Here is a 13,885-nt window from a genome sequence, read left to right on the forward strand (position 1 = left end):
TCAATAAAAAATACTATTAGAACATTAGTTAACATTTTTCTTTATTCTTTATGTTCAAAAATTTTATTTTAATTGTTTTCATATTTGCCTGCCATCTTTCTCGACTAATAATCTAATTTTTTCAAATACTAATATTTTTCAAATTTTTTATTAAAAAAAAAAATAAGGAAGGTTAGGGAGGTGTTTGGTAGAGTAGTTTAAAAATTATTGTTTGTAGTTTTTTGAAATACGTATGGATGAAAAAATATATTGAAATGCGTGAAATGCTGTTTAAAAACTAAAAAATAATGTTTGAAAATACAAACCAAACAGGCTTTAGATATTTTATTTGGCAATAAAGGAGGTAACGTTCAAACCTCACATCTTTTATTTTGATAACAAAATTAGTATAGCTTCAAATCATAAATCTTTTATTGGATAACATAAGAAATTTTACTAATTAGATAAGAGGACACTTATCAGTCAAATTATTACCAAGAAGATAGTTCCTCAAAAAATATTATCAATGAGATAAACGAGGAAGTACAATATGAAAAATTAAGTGAAACAAAAATGCCAAGAATCAAATTTCTGAGCTGTAAAGGTCAAAATAAAAGCAATCTACCTAGTGTAGTCTTTTTCTTAATTCAGAAATAAAAAATAAAGAAAAAAAAATCATCCCTCGTTGGCATCCTATGACACTCTCTCATGGTCTCTTTACAAATCCTTTGTTTTTTCACACACTCTGTCTCTCTCAGTTCCATTCTCTCTCTCTCTCTCTCTCTCTCTCTCTTTGGTGGCCATTAAAGCTTAGCTCGGCTTTCGGAGCTAACGAGCTAGCTATGGCTTTCCTCTTTTTTGGTTTTGTCGGAAGCTTTTTCATTGAGATATAAACACAAACACCAACACGCACACAAACACACAAAAAAAGATCTCTCATTTCGAAGTAAAATTAAATCCGCTTTTGAAGGATAATCTTTTATCCAATTCTCTGATCCAACTTTTTTAACCGCCATTTGATTTTTCTCTGAAACCAGGAAACCTTAGTAGTCACAGCTTCTCTTTTTACTTCTTTCTATTTTGGGTTTCCTTTTCTTTCTTTTTTTTTTTTGGTTTCAAATTTGTCTAAAGAAAAATGAAGTCTTCGACTCGGCTTGACTCGGCTTTGTTTCAGCTCACTCCTACTCGAACCAGGTAATCTCTTTGAATCAATAGCTTATAGTATTTATACAGTGAGTGTTTCAAACTCAAACAACTAAAATTTGGATTTATTTTTCATTCAATAGCTTATATAGTAATAGTATAATGAATCTAATGTTTCTCTAGCGATCTGGGTCGTCGTGTTTTACGTATTTAGATGTTTCTATCTTTATAGCTTTGCCAATTCTCTGTAGCTTTTTTTCTTCTTAATTTAGAAATAAATATTCTTGTTACTATTTTTTTTTTTTTTTTTGTTTTACCAGTTTAGTTTTGACTTTGCATTTTTCTTACGAGTTAAATTTTATTATTTTTAGTAATATTAGAATCTCTGTGCTTTGTAGTTTAGTTTTGTATCGAATTTTTGTTGGGGTTTTTTTTTTTCTTTAATTATGAAATTTGTTCCATAAGGTTTGGTCAAATTTGAAGGTTTATTAGTTGACAAGACACTACGTGTTCAAAATATTGCGAATAGAGGATAGAATTTAAAATTTTGGATGAGTTTGAACTTACATTTCTTTGTGTGTAGCTGTGTTATTAGTTTCTGTGAGACATGTGATATGTTTTTGCTATGTAAAAATTTCCTTGGAAACTTTGCAATTCTACCATGTCAAAACTAATTTTGGATTTTTGTTAGGTGTGATTTGGTTATATCTGCAAATGGGAAGGAAGAAAAAATAGCTTCGGGTTTGCTGAATCCATTTCTTGCCCACTTGAAGTCTGCACAGGAGCAGATGGCCAAGGGGGGTTATTCGATCGTTTTAGAGCCTGAGCCTGGCAGTGACTCAATGTGGTTCACAAAGGGCACAGTGGAAAGGTATCTACTTTTGTGTTTGAACTTAGTTTTAAGTTTGCTTGTACATTTTGTGTTCAGAAGTGGACACTTACAGGAACTTATGGTTAGAACTAACATGAGTGGTGCACAGTTTCTATTTTTTGAATTTCATTCTATTAGTTTATCCTCTAGTTTATCCTCTTTATTTCTCTTTTAAAAGCAAAAATATGCGTTCTTTTCTCTCATGAAAACAAAAGTGCTTCCATATAGCCTGCCAAACCATTCTTATTAATAACTAATGTAATCATACTGATATGTGACGTGTGACTATCGAGGTTGCTATTCACTTTGAGCTTTAATTACCCAAAAAAAAAAATGTTCGAGGTTAATACATTGGAGACAGAACATTGCATGTTAGACTAACATATTATGAAATCTATAGGTTTGTTCGGTTTGTGAGCACTCCAGAGATCTTGGAACGGGTCTACACTCTAGAATCAGAGATCTTACAGATTGAGGAGGCAATTGCAATTCAAGGCAACAATGATATGGGGATGAATACTGTAAGTAAAATCTATCAGCTGTTTTTTTCCTAATTTCATGCTGTCAAAGAAAGGTCAATCTCAGTTATTTTCTGCATGGCAGGTAGAAGATTATCATGCCAAACCTGTAGAAAGCATTGAAGGTACTGTAGCAAGGGACGAATATGTGTACGTTGCACTAATGTTTGTGTTCTTTGTTAGATGATTTATTGTAATTCCACATTGTGATGTAGAGTAGAGTAGCAAGTCTGTTAGTACTGTATATAATACTTAAACTGTAGGTCGTTTATGTATATAGTGATTCTAAGCTACAAGTAGCCTTTGTGCAGTGAAGTCAGTTAGAGGTAGAAGCCAGGTGGCATTTCTGTATTGGACAGTAGATTAGTTAGTGGTTAGTTNTTGTTTCCTGGAGCACCAAGATGCAATGGTCCGAAACCGACGTGGCAGTATGGAAGAGTCTCGCCGCTGGGAAGGTCCCAACCCAAGACGATGATACCAGCGCCCTATCTAATCTTTCCCTAACCCAACCTCGACTCCCCAGCTTCCTACTCCATGTATAATCTGAGCCAACATATCCCAAGTCCCTCAGTTGGCATTTGTTGATCACCTCCCGGAAAGCTCGCATCTGCCCCTCCGGCCGTACCCCACCACCTTCTTTTTCTTTGGCATGCATGATCTCATTATAATCCCCCATGCAAACCCACGGTAAGTCGCTCCTGTGGCTGAGACTTTCCATAAGTTTCCACGACTCCTCCCTTTTTCCGGTCTCTGGGTGCCCATAGAAACCAGTAAACCTCCATTTCTTTCTCCCCTGTTCTTCAGTTATTATTGCATCGATGTGCCGTGGGGAGTAAGTCAGTATATCAACCTGCATTGAGGTTTTCCACAGCAGAGCAAGACCACCAGCCCGTTTATTGCTAGGCACCACCAGGCCTTGCATCCTTTCTACCTTCCGTTTTATACTGTCCATTTCCGTAGTATCCATCTTCGTCTCCATGAGGAAGACTAGTGTGGGATCTTTCTCCAAAACCACCTTTTGGAGTGCTTTAACTGTTAGGGGGTTCCCAAGCCCCCTACAGTTCCAACTGATGGCATTCATTGCGTCCGGCGGGGCTGGTTGCCAGCCTCCGCCGATCCCAAAAATTGTGCTAGGAGTTTGCCCATCTCTTTTACCTCCCCCTCCACTCTAACCCGTTTTCCATTACCTTCCTTATGATCTAGTTCTGATAGTGGAGACCGCGCTCTCCTTTTTGTTCCCACCTCTACGTGATCAATCTCCATAATTGTCTCCTTGCTTTGGACGTCAACTTGTGCATGTCTTCTTATTTCACCCGTGATTCTTTCTTTCTCCATTGGGCCCTTGTTTTCTTTGTTTCCTTTCTGCCCACTTCCTTTAGGCTTCCTCATGTTTTGGGTTTTTAAAATTGTTGGGGACGTTGGCCCCAAAGTGAACTTTGGCCCAAGGTTTGGCAGGCCCAAGTCCACATCATTCGGCCTCCCAGTCATGACAGAGAGTTCATGAGGCCTAGGGGGGGCCAAAAGGTGTTGGGCTTCCTTTACCGGCCCACTTACACCAGCCGGTTCCTTCTTTACCCGAGTTGTGTCAGCCAGGGACTGCGTGCTCATCTCCCCTGTCCCAATCTCCTCTTTGCGTGTTGCAGAGGAGAAAACTGGCTCCTTTTCATTAATTGCGGCATCAAGAGCCTGGATATGGACCTCGGGACTCAAAGTCTGCGTGAACCCCGGAGATTTGATATTGACATGAGTTGGTGGGACACCAACTTTTGCTGTGTCAGGCCTTGGGATTCCCGCCTCTTCAGCTTTTCCCGCTTGGTTGCTGCCCGGAGTCATCATCGTCAGCGAAGACCCATTCTTGCTGTCCCGTCGGCCATCCGGTTTCTCCTTCTCAATCCCCCCTGAACTTGGTGCACCGTCATACCCCATTGTTATCATTTGAGGTTTTTGAAACTTGTCCGGCGTCGCGCGTAACCACTGGCCAAATTGTTTCTCCTCTGGGCGCAGCGTGTTTTTGCTTTGGAGCCCATGCAAGCATTCCCTTTCATCATGGTCCACTTTCCCACACAGATAGCAGAAGATTGGGAGCCTCTCGTACTTGAGATCTACCCACTTCAGCCCATGTTCACCCAGGCGCACTTTGCGACCTCTACACAGCGGCAAGGAGATGTCCAGGAGCACTCTTATGCGTAGAAAGTTCCCCAAACAGAAGCCTTTCCTGTTCGCATCCACTCTCACCACTTCTCCCAAGGTTGCGCCGATACTCTCTCCCACTTCCTTCGTTTGGCACATTGTGGGCAGCCCATGGATTTGGATCCAGAAGGGAGACTTGTCGAACCTTATATCCTTCACCGCCTCTCCACGAACCAACTTGTGGAGGATCAATAGATATTTGTCAAAGGACCACGGGCAGAGCAAGAGTACTCGCTCCATGTCCTCCGTTGTTTGGAACAGGAACATCACCTTGTTCTCGCCAAGGTCGCTGACTTCGAAACTGTGTTTCGCCTTCCACACCGATTTCAGAACCCTGGCCACTGATTCCAGGTTTATTCTTCGCTTTGTACAAAACTTCCCGATGAGAACTGGGCCTTCTTCTGTCAATGGCCCTTTGATTTCCACTTCCGCATCTTCTCTCAACGATAGCTTTAGTCCTGCGCATCCCTCTGTGATCTCTTCCATGTGTTTTTCACTCTAACCTGTTCTACCGCTGGAGCGGAGAGATAGTTTGCCTAACGGCAGCCCTTTTGCTATAAAAGCTCCTTTTTTCACCTCTAGAGTTTCCAAGGAAACCTGGAGAGAAAACCTAACTCATAGGGGGGATGTTTTGGCACAACTCAGTCCTATCCTCCCTTAGGGTCTTGGTCAGTAACAAATACTTTTGCTAGGAATCTTTCTCCACATGCCCATTATAGCTTTTGAATGTCACATCGCTAAATCCACTTGAAAGCAAGGACACTGATGATTTACCAAATTTATATATTGAACGACATCATCAATTGCAAAAAAAGTCAAAGCTTTATCATTCACAATTACCTAGGGCTACATCACTAAGAGCATTCCCATCAACACTTCTAAAAAATTTAACATTTACCATCTCGAAACCCAATTTTATAACATATAACATACTACTTTACAATACAACCTTTATCAAAATTTCTATTTTTTTTTTTACCATTTCATTTAAATATTATTTCTTTATTATTTTTCAATAATTTTTTATTTTTCCTCTCTCTCATCTGTCTCTCTCTCCTCTGCCTCTCTCTTTTTCTTAGCGCTGCCTGCACCACACTACCAACCACCCACCAAGAACCCACCACCCAACCACCCACCACCCATACCACAACCACCACTAACAAAAAAAGAAAAAAAAAATCACAGCAGAAAGAAACCTCCACATCCACCCACAACCACCACATCCACTTACCACCACCAACCATAGCCAAAAAAAAAAACCTCCACCATCGCCACCACTAGTAGACCCATCATGCTAAACCAAAACCCACAGGACACGGACACCACTTCCCTCCTCGTCATCATCTTCTTCCATGGCATGACTTGACGTCCTCCTTCGCACCTGTAAATCAAATCAAGACCCAAAATCCCAAAACCAAATCAAGACCCAAAATCAAATCAAAGATTTCGTAGCACTTCATTTTGTGTCGGCCTCACACGATTGGAGTCCAATCAAACCCAAGAAGAACCAAGTAGAACAAAAAAAATAAAAAATAAAAATAAATAAATAAATAACCTCCTTCGCTACCACCGGACCATAGTCATTGTACCCATGATCCATGACCACAATCACCGGACCATAGCCATCGGCATCCCACAATCGTCGGAGCACTATCATCGATGGAGCCCACTCATCGGTGAAGCACAAAGAGAGAAGAGAGAAGAAAGAAGTGAGAGAGGAAAGAGAAAGATAGAGTAGAGAGAGCGTTGAGTAAATTAAAAAAAAAAAAAAAAAGAAAGAAAGAAATCGGCTTGGCTTGATGCTCTGACCTGGGTTTCATTGGAGAGGGAGGTAGAGACGTTGAGTAGAGGGAGAGAGAGAGCAGAGAAATGATGAGACAAGGAAGAAACGGAAATGAGAAAGACAAAGAATATGTCCCACCGAATAAAAAAATACTATAAGTTTTACAATTGGTGAACAATGCAGTCTCAAATATGAGATCGCACTGTTCATCAATACAAAAAATTATAGCATTTAAAACACTTGATGGAGGTGGTTTTTTAGAGTTTGGTGTGTCAAATGCCAAATATTTGGCATTTGACACACTTGATGAGAATGCTCTAGCTCCAATGCTAGGCTTAAATTACAGAAAATCCTGCAACAATGCAATGGTCAAAATTACAGCTAAGCACCACCAGTGTGACGTCTATGGCATTGTTGATTAATATTCTCCACAAATTTCTAACGATAACCAGGCAGATTGATAATATAAAATTTAGTTAAATCTCATATTGTCAGGAACCAAGGATTGTGTTCATAAAAAATAAAAGCCAACTCACCCCAAAGTATACTTTCTTCTAAAAAACTTCATCACGCCAATATATACAGATGAGTTCAAGTTACACTTAGTGTAACTCTACAAAAATTATACATTTTTTAAACCGTATATTTTTAAGAAATCTAATGGTTAGAAAATCACTATAATCAATGTAATTTTTAAAATTAATTTCTTTTTAAATTAGCTAACCTAATTAATTTGAGAAAAGATATGGGTTCAAATTACACCTGGTGTAATTCTACAAAAATTACACATTTTTTAAACCGTAAATTTCTTAGAAATCTAATGGTTAGAAAATCACTATAATCAATGTCATCTTTAAAATTAAGAGATGGGTTCAAGTTACGCTTGGTATAACTTTAAAGAATTACAACTTTTTTAAACCATTGGATTTTAGTAGATTCAACGATAAAAAAAATGCACTCATTAATGCTGATATTTTGATAAGGATTTAATTTATTATCCTTATTTATAACATTCCATACTTATCTCTAATCCCAAAAATACGTATATTTTTCTCTCTGCTCTCTCTTTCTCATCCACTACACATTTCTCTCTCCTCCATTGCTCTTCCACCTCCATTTTCATAAGGTTTCACCTCCACAATCACATAGAATCTGCTGAATCAAAAACTCGAACTAATTAAACATAAGGTTGAAGTAAATAACTTAAAAATTGAAACTAACCTCAACAACCACATATTGAAGGCTGCAAATGCATTATTGCACAAATTGGCAAAAATTAGATTGTGATTGACATCTCTGAGTGTGAGAGCCATACTGATACTAGCAGTGTGAACCTAATGGCCACTGGGGGTAGAACCGTAGATCTAGAGTTGTCTTATTGATTTTCAGTTGGATAAGTTTTATTGCAATGAAAGACGCAATTTCAATTATTTGACAAAACTATTTGTCATTTTCTTACATACTAAAATTTAATTTATTATCCTTATTTATAACATTCCATACCTATCTCTAATCCCAAAAATAGGTATATTTTTCTCTCTGCTCTCTCTTTCTCATCCACTACACATTTCTCTCTCCTCCATTGCGCTTCCACCTCCATTTTCATAAGGTTTCAACTCCACAGCCACATAGAATCTAATGAATCAAAAACTTGAACTAATTAAACATAAGGCTGAAGTAAATAACTTAAAAATTGAAACTAACCTCAACAGCCACATATTGAAGGCTGCAAATGCATTATTACATAGAATCTAATGAATCAAAAACTTGAACTAATTAAACATAAGGCTGAAGTAAATAACTTAAAAATTGAAACTAACCTCAACAGCCACATATTGAAGGCTGCAAATGCATTATTGCACAAATTGGCAAAAATTAGATTGTGATTGACATCTCTGAGTGTGAGAGCCATATTGATACCAGTTGTGTGAACCTAATGGCCATTGTGGGTAGAATCGTAGATCTAGAGTTGTCTTAGAGATTTTCAGTTGGATAAGTTTTATTGCAATGAAAGACGCAATTTCAATTATTTGACAAAACTATTTGTCATTTTCTTACATACTAACTTAAAAGCTGTGCCTTTGATAGAAAATATGACCAAGATTTTTTTTTTTTTTTTTCTCTTTTCTTTTTGGTAGAAAGGACATGCATTAAAAACTAAAGAGTTTTGGGACAAAGTTTATTACATAACACATCATTCAGATTTAAAAGATCACCTAACAGGTGTAACTTTAAAGAGTTACAACTTTTCTAAACTATTAGATTTTAATAGATCCAACGGTAAAAAAAATGCACTCATTAATGCTGATATTTTAATAGGATTTAATTTATTATCCTTATTTATAACATTCCATACCTATCTCTAATCCCAAAAATAGGTATATTTTTCTCTCTGCTCTCTCTTTCTCATCCACTACACATTTCTCTCTCCTCCATTGCGCTTCCACCTCCATTTTCATAAGGTTTCAACTCCACAGCCACATAGAATCTAATGAATCAAAAACTTGAACTAATTAAACATAAGGCTGAAGTAAATAACTTAAAAATTGAAACTAACCTCAACAGCCACATATTGAAGGCTGCAAATGCATTATTACATAGAATCTAATGAATCAAAAACTTGAACTAATTAAACATAAGGCTGAAGTAAATAACTTAAAAATTGAAACTAACCTCAACAGCCACATATTGAAGGCTGCAAATGCATTATTGCACAAATTGGCAAAAATTAGATTGTGATTGACATCTCTGAGTGTGAGAGCCATATTGATACCAGTTGTGTGAACCTAATGGCCATTGTGGGTAGAATCGTAGATCTAGAGTTGTCTTAGAGATTTTCAGTTGGATAAGTTTTATTGCAATGAAAGACGCAATTTCAATTATTTGACAAAACTATTTGTCATTTTCTTACATACTAACTTAAAAGCTGTGCCTTTGATAGAAAATATGACCAAGATTTTTTTTTTTTTTTTTCTCTTTTCTTTTTGGTAGAAAGGACATGCATTAAAAACTAAAGAGTTTTGGGACAAAGTTTATTACATAACACATCATTCAGATTTAAAAGATCACCTAACAGGTGTAACTTTAAAGAGTTACAACTTTTCTAAACTATTAGATTTTAATAGATCCAACGATAAAAAAAATGCACTCATTAATGCTGATATTTTAATAAGGATTTAATTTATTATCCTTATTTATAACATTCCATACCTATCTCTAATCCCAAAAATAGGTATATTTTTCTCTCTGCTCTCTCTTTCTCATCCAGTACACATTTCTCTCTTCTCCATTGCGCTTCCACCTCCATTTTCATAAGGTTTCACCTCCACAGCCACATAGAATCTGATGAATCAAAAACTTGAACTAATTAAACATAAGGCTGAAGTAAATAACTTAAAAATTGAAACTAACCTCAACAGCTACATATTGAAGGCTACAAATGCATTATTGCACAAATTGGCAAAAATTAGATTGTGATTGACATCTCTGAGTGTGAGAGCCATATTGATACCAGTTGTGTGAACCTAATGGCCACTGGGGGTAGAACCGTAGATCTAGAGTTGTCTTAGAGATTTTCAGTTTGATAAGTTTGATTGCAATGAAAGATGCAATTTCAATTTTGGGACAAAGTTTATTACATAACACATCATTCAGATTTGAAAGATAACCTAGCAAGTGCAACAATAAAAAATCAAAGGTTTGATTGACTCTCAATCTCACCAACCATAAACACATTCGTTAATTTCACAGTAATAATGCCTAACTAGCACCTAGTAAAGTTGGGAAACCAACAACCTGTGATTAACTTATTTACTTCAGCCTTATGTTTAATTAGTTTGAGTTTTTGATTCATCAGATTCTATGTGGCTGTGGAGCTGGAACCTTATGTAAATGGAGGTGGAAGAGCAATAGAGGAGAGAGAAACGTATAGTGGATGAGAAAGAGAGAGCAGAGAGAAAGCAATTGCCCAGCTATCTTCCACAAAGCCACCTTCAAAAGCCACTCTTATGGAAGAGAGTTTTTTTTGTTTGTTTGTTTGTTTGTTTTATTAATTAAACTAGTCTTAGACCTGCGCATTGCGCGCGATAATATTATCGTTTTAGTTATTATTGGTTAATAGTTGGTTTTTCATTTTCTTTCAAGTTAATATATTGACTTTTAAAAAATATACAGTCTAATATATTAATTCAACAAAAATAATGATAATAATAATGTTGAATAAAATAATATGAGAAGAAAAAAAGTAAAAATAAAAGATATAACAATAAACACCAAATTAATTATCTCTAAATAAATACCAAATTAGTTAAATCATATTATGTAATGTTATAATATTATATTCTTATATACTATCTTTAATTCTTTAAAATGCAATATGATAAAATTTAACTACCAAAGTGAGAGAAAAAAAAAAAAAAAAAAAACCCTTAAAACATAGTTAAATCGCATCAACCTAAAGTAGAGTTCTAAAAAACACAAAAATTTCTCAACCTAAAGAAAAGATGCAATATATATATATATATATATCACCAAAAATTGAGAGAGAAAGAGGGAGAAATAAGTTTTTTTGTGAATAAAAATTATGCATATAATGAAAAAGAGAATGCCAAATTTATACTAAAAGGATAACAATAAGAAGAAACAAAATAAAGGGAAAGATGAAGAGTGATATTAAGAGAGAGGATAGTGGGAGATAAAAATATTAAGGGAAAGAAAAATGTTGAAGAAAGTATAAATGTTAAAAAAAGTGAGTACAATTTAATTTATTTAAATTTAAATAAAATATTATATGTTTAATTAAAAAAAGAAAATATAAATAATTTAATTATATGGAGGATGTGTCTGAGTCTAAATATTGTATAAAATAAGATGAAAAGATTAAAAAATTAAAATATTATAATAATAATAATAATAGTAGTAAATACCAAATTACCCAAATCATGTTATGTAATAGAATAATATATATTATATTCTTATAAATTATCTTTTTAATTTTTTTTATAACGCAATAGTATAATATTTAACAATAAAAAAGAACATAAAAACTTAAAACACAAAACTAAATCATACTAACCCAACTTAGAGTTATAACAAACACAAAAATTTATCAACTTAAGCAGAGATGCAGGAAAAAAAAAATACTCCAAAAATTAGTGTGTGTGTGTGTAGAGAGAGAGAGAGAGAGAGAGAGAGAGAGAGAGAGAGAGAGAGTGATGTAGAACAGACATCACATGCCTTCTTGGAGCAGCAAGGGCACAGGAAGTCACAACGCAAGATAAAAGGGGGGAGCCAGTAGGAGCCATCAGAGGTAACAGTGTCGGAATTGCATGAAATTTGGTAGGTTGAAGGGAAACGGCGTTCTGATCCAAATTCATGCGTCATGAATGTCGCCAAATTTTAGGCAAATTCCTTCGTTAAGGCCCTGAAAACAATGTTTTTGCTATTTATAGTATATATTGTTTTTCCTTAATAACTTTTAGTTTAAAAGTCAGAATAAGGTCCCGTCTGTTTTGGGACGACCCTTAAGGTCAGTAGTTTATGATTCTGCGTTTAACTCAATTTTGCCATTTTTGGTAAAATTCGGTAATTTTGTCACCTAATCGCTTAATTAGTGCGAATTAGGGTTTTAAACGTTTTTGCTCAGTATTTATATGTTTTGTAGCCGTCAGAGGCAAATCAGACTATTATCAATAAGCACAGGCATTTTGTCAATTTTCTTTTCTGGTGGATTCCAGTTTTATCTCCTTGTGGATTCAGGGAAACCCCTCGTGGATTCGAGGTTTACTACCCAGGAACTAACAGTTTAGTTTCTATTTCATCAAGAGAGTATCGTGTGTGCTCTTCTTCAGGCTTTCGCGACATCAGAGAGAGAGTGAGAGAAGCAACTTTTATGTAATGGAAAACTATGCAAAGAATGGAAGAGAGAATAACAAATTTATAGAAGATGGTATGAATATGAAGAGACAATAAAGGAAGATAAATGGAAAGATGAATAGTGACATTAAGGTTGAGGGTAGTAGGGAAATGAAAAGGTAAAGGAGAGAAAGATGAAGAGACACCTCTCTGTGATGAAAAACTATGTAAAGAACGGAAGAGAGAATAACAAATTTATAGAAGATGATGTGAATATGAATAGATAAAATAAAAGAAGATGAATGAGAAGATGAATAGTGACATTAAAGTTGAGGGTAGTGGGGAGATGAAAAGATAAAGGCATGAAAAAGATTGGAGAAAGTGCAATTATTAAAAAAAAGTAAATGTTAAAAAACAATTATAGGAAAATTGGAAAGAAAAAGGATAATGACATGGATGTTGATGTGGCTCAATGTGAGCACAGTAACATTAAACTTTACGCTTCAGTTTTTTGTAATATATAAATGTGAATGAAAAATAAAAACAATATACACGAACTATTTTTAAAATGGAATTTGACGTTCTGTAAATCATATGTCCCTAATTTTTCTACTACAATGAGAACACTTTCAGACATGAATATTGTAAAAACTTATTAAAAAGAAAATTGCTGCAAAATTTAGTATATAAATTAGGGACATATGATTTACAGAACGTCAAAATTTTCCATAAATTTCTACTAATGAAGAAAATATTCTTAGCTGCATAAAAGTTAAAAAAGCAAAAACGTGGAAAACAATATATATAAGCTGTTCATATTTTCTATTTTTTGGAAGGAGGGCCAGGAGTCACGGGATTAAAATGGTTCATTTTATTTATTTTTAGGATACCCTGTTTGGGTCAATTGAATTCTTGGGGGCCCTTCTTACAAATTTACTAAAAGAAATTCCTAAATTTTACTAAATTTTGCTAAAATTTCTCTGCCTATGCAACAGCCTTTTTTTTTTTGTTTGTTTCAGGGTAAAATATTTTTAAATAAATAATATTTTGTATTTTATGATGTTTGGTACTTTGGTGCATTCGAAAATTTGTGGACAACAAACATCCACGCAAAATATTTTCTGATCAATCTTATGCTTCCTGAGTTCCTAAATATAATCTTACACCCTTCACATTGTGTCCCTAACATCACCTTCATCCACACCTCATAGACTAGTTGTCCATCATTTATTTTTGCATTGTCTCTTTGGGTAAATGGAAATTATGGAATTCTTAGGGGTCTTCTTAATCTTTTTTTAAAAAATCTTAGGGGCCATGTGTAATTTTAGGCAGGCTAAACTTTATACGTTGATATAAATATATATCTCATAAAAAGTAAAGTTGTGTGAGGGGATTGTTGGGGACACATAGGTCCCTACTTAAGCTGGCAATAAAAGGATCCCTTGGTATAGATTTGGAAACCAATTGAGCTCCACTAAAGTTACTTTAGTATGACTAATGATTATGACACAAAAATGTAGTACAGATTTACGTTCAATAATCCCAGGG

General features: G+C 35.2%; 1 protein-coding gene across 1 annotated transcript; it reads left to right on the forward strand.

The window, feature by feature from the left end:
• The first annotated feature begins 643 nt into the window (after positions 1-643).
• Positions 644-2,713, forward strand: LOC136064966 (COP1-interacting protein 7-like). The gene is made up of 4 exons (XM_065767486.1): positions 644-1,173; positions 1,814-1,993; positions 2,394-2,514; positions 2,597-2,713. Exons 1-4 carry the CDS (start codon positions 1,115-1,117, stop codon positions 2,696-2,698), a joined length of 462 nt encoding a protein of 153 aa, XP_065623558.1. The 5' UTR covers positions 644-1,114; the 3' UTR covers positions 2,699-2,713.
• The last annotated feature ends 11,172 nt before the right edge of the window (positions 2,714-13,885 follow it).

Source organism: Quercus suber, unplaced genomic scaffold (assembly GCF_002906115.3).
Source record: "Quercus suber isolate HL8 unplaced genomic scaffold, Cork oak 2.0 scaffold_812, whole genome shotgun sequence".
Lineage (NCBI taxonomy): Eukaryota > Viridiplantae > Streptophyta > Magnoliopsida > Fagales > Fagaceae > Quercus > Quercus suber.

Excerpts from the sequence above, each read along its gene's own strand:
- LOC136064966 (XM_065767486.1), top strand. The coding sequence starts at position 1,115 with ATGAAGTCTTCGACTCGGCTTGACTCGGCTTTGTTTCAGCTCACTCCT. Across the intron at positions 1,174-1,813 it reads CTCACTCCTACTCGAACCAG|GTGTGATTTGGTTATATCTG; the intron begins GTAATCTCTTTG and ends GATTTTTGTTAG. Across the intron at positions 1,994-2,393 it reads ACAAAGGGCACAGTGGAAAG|GTTTGTTCGGTTTGTGAGCA; the intron begins GTATCTACTTTT and ends TGAAATCTATAG.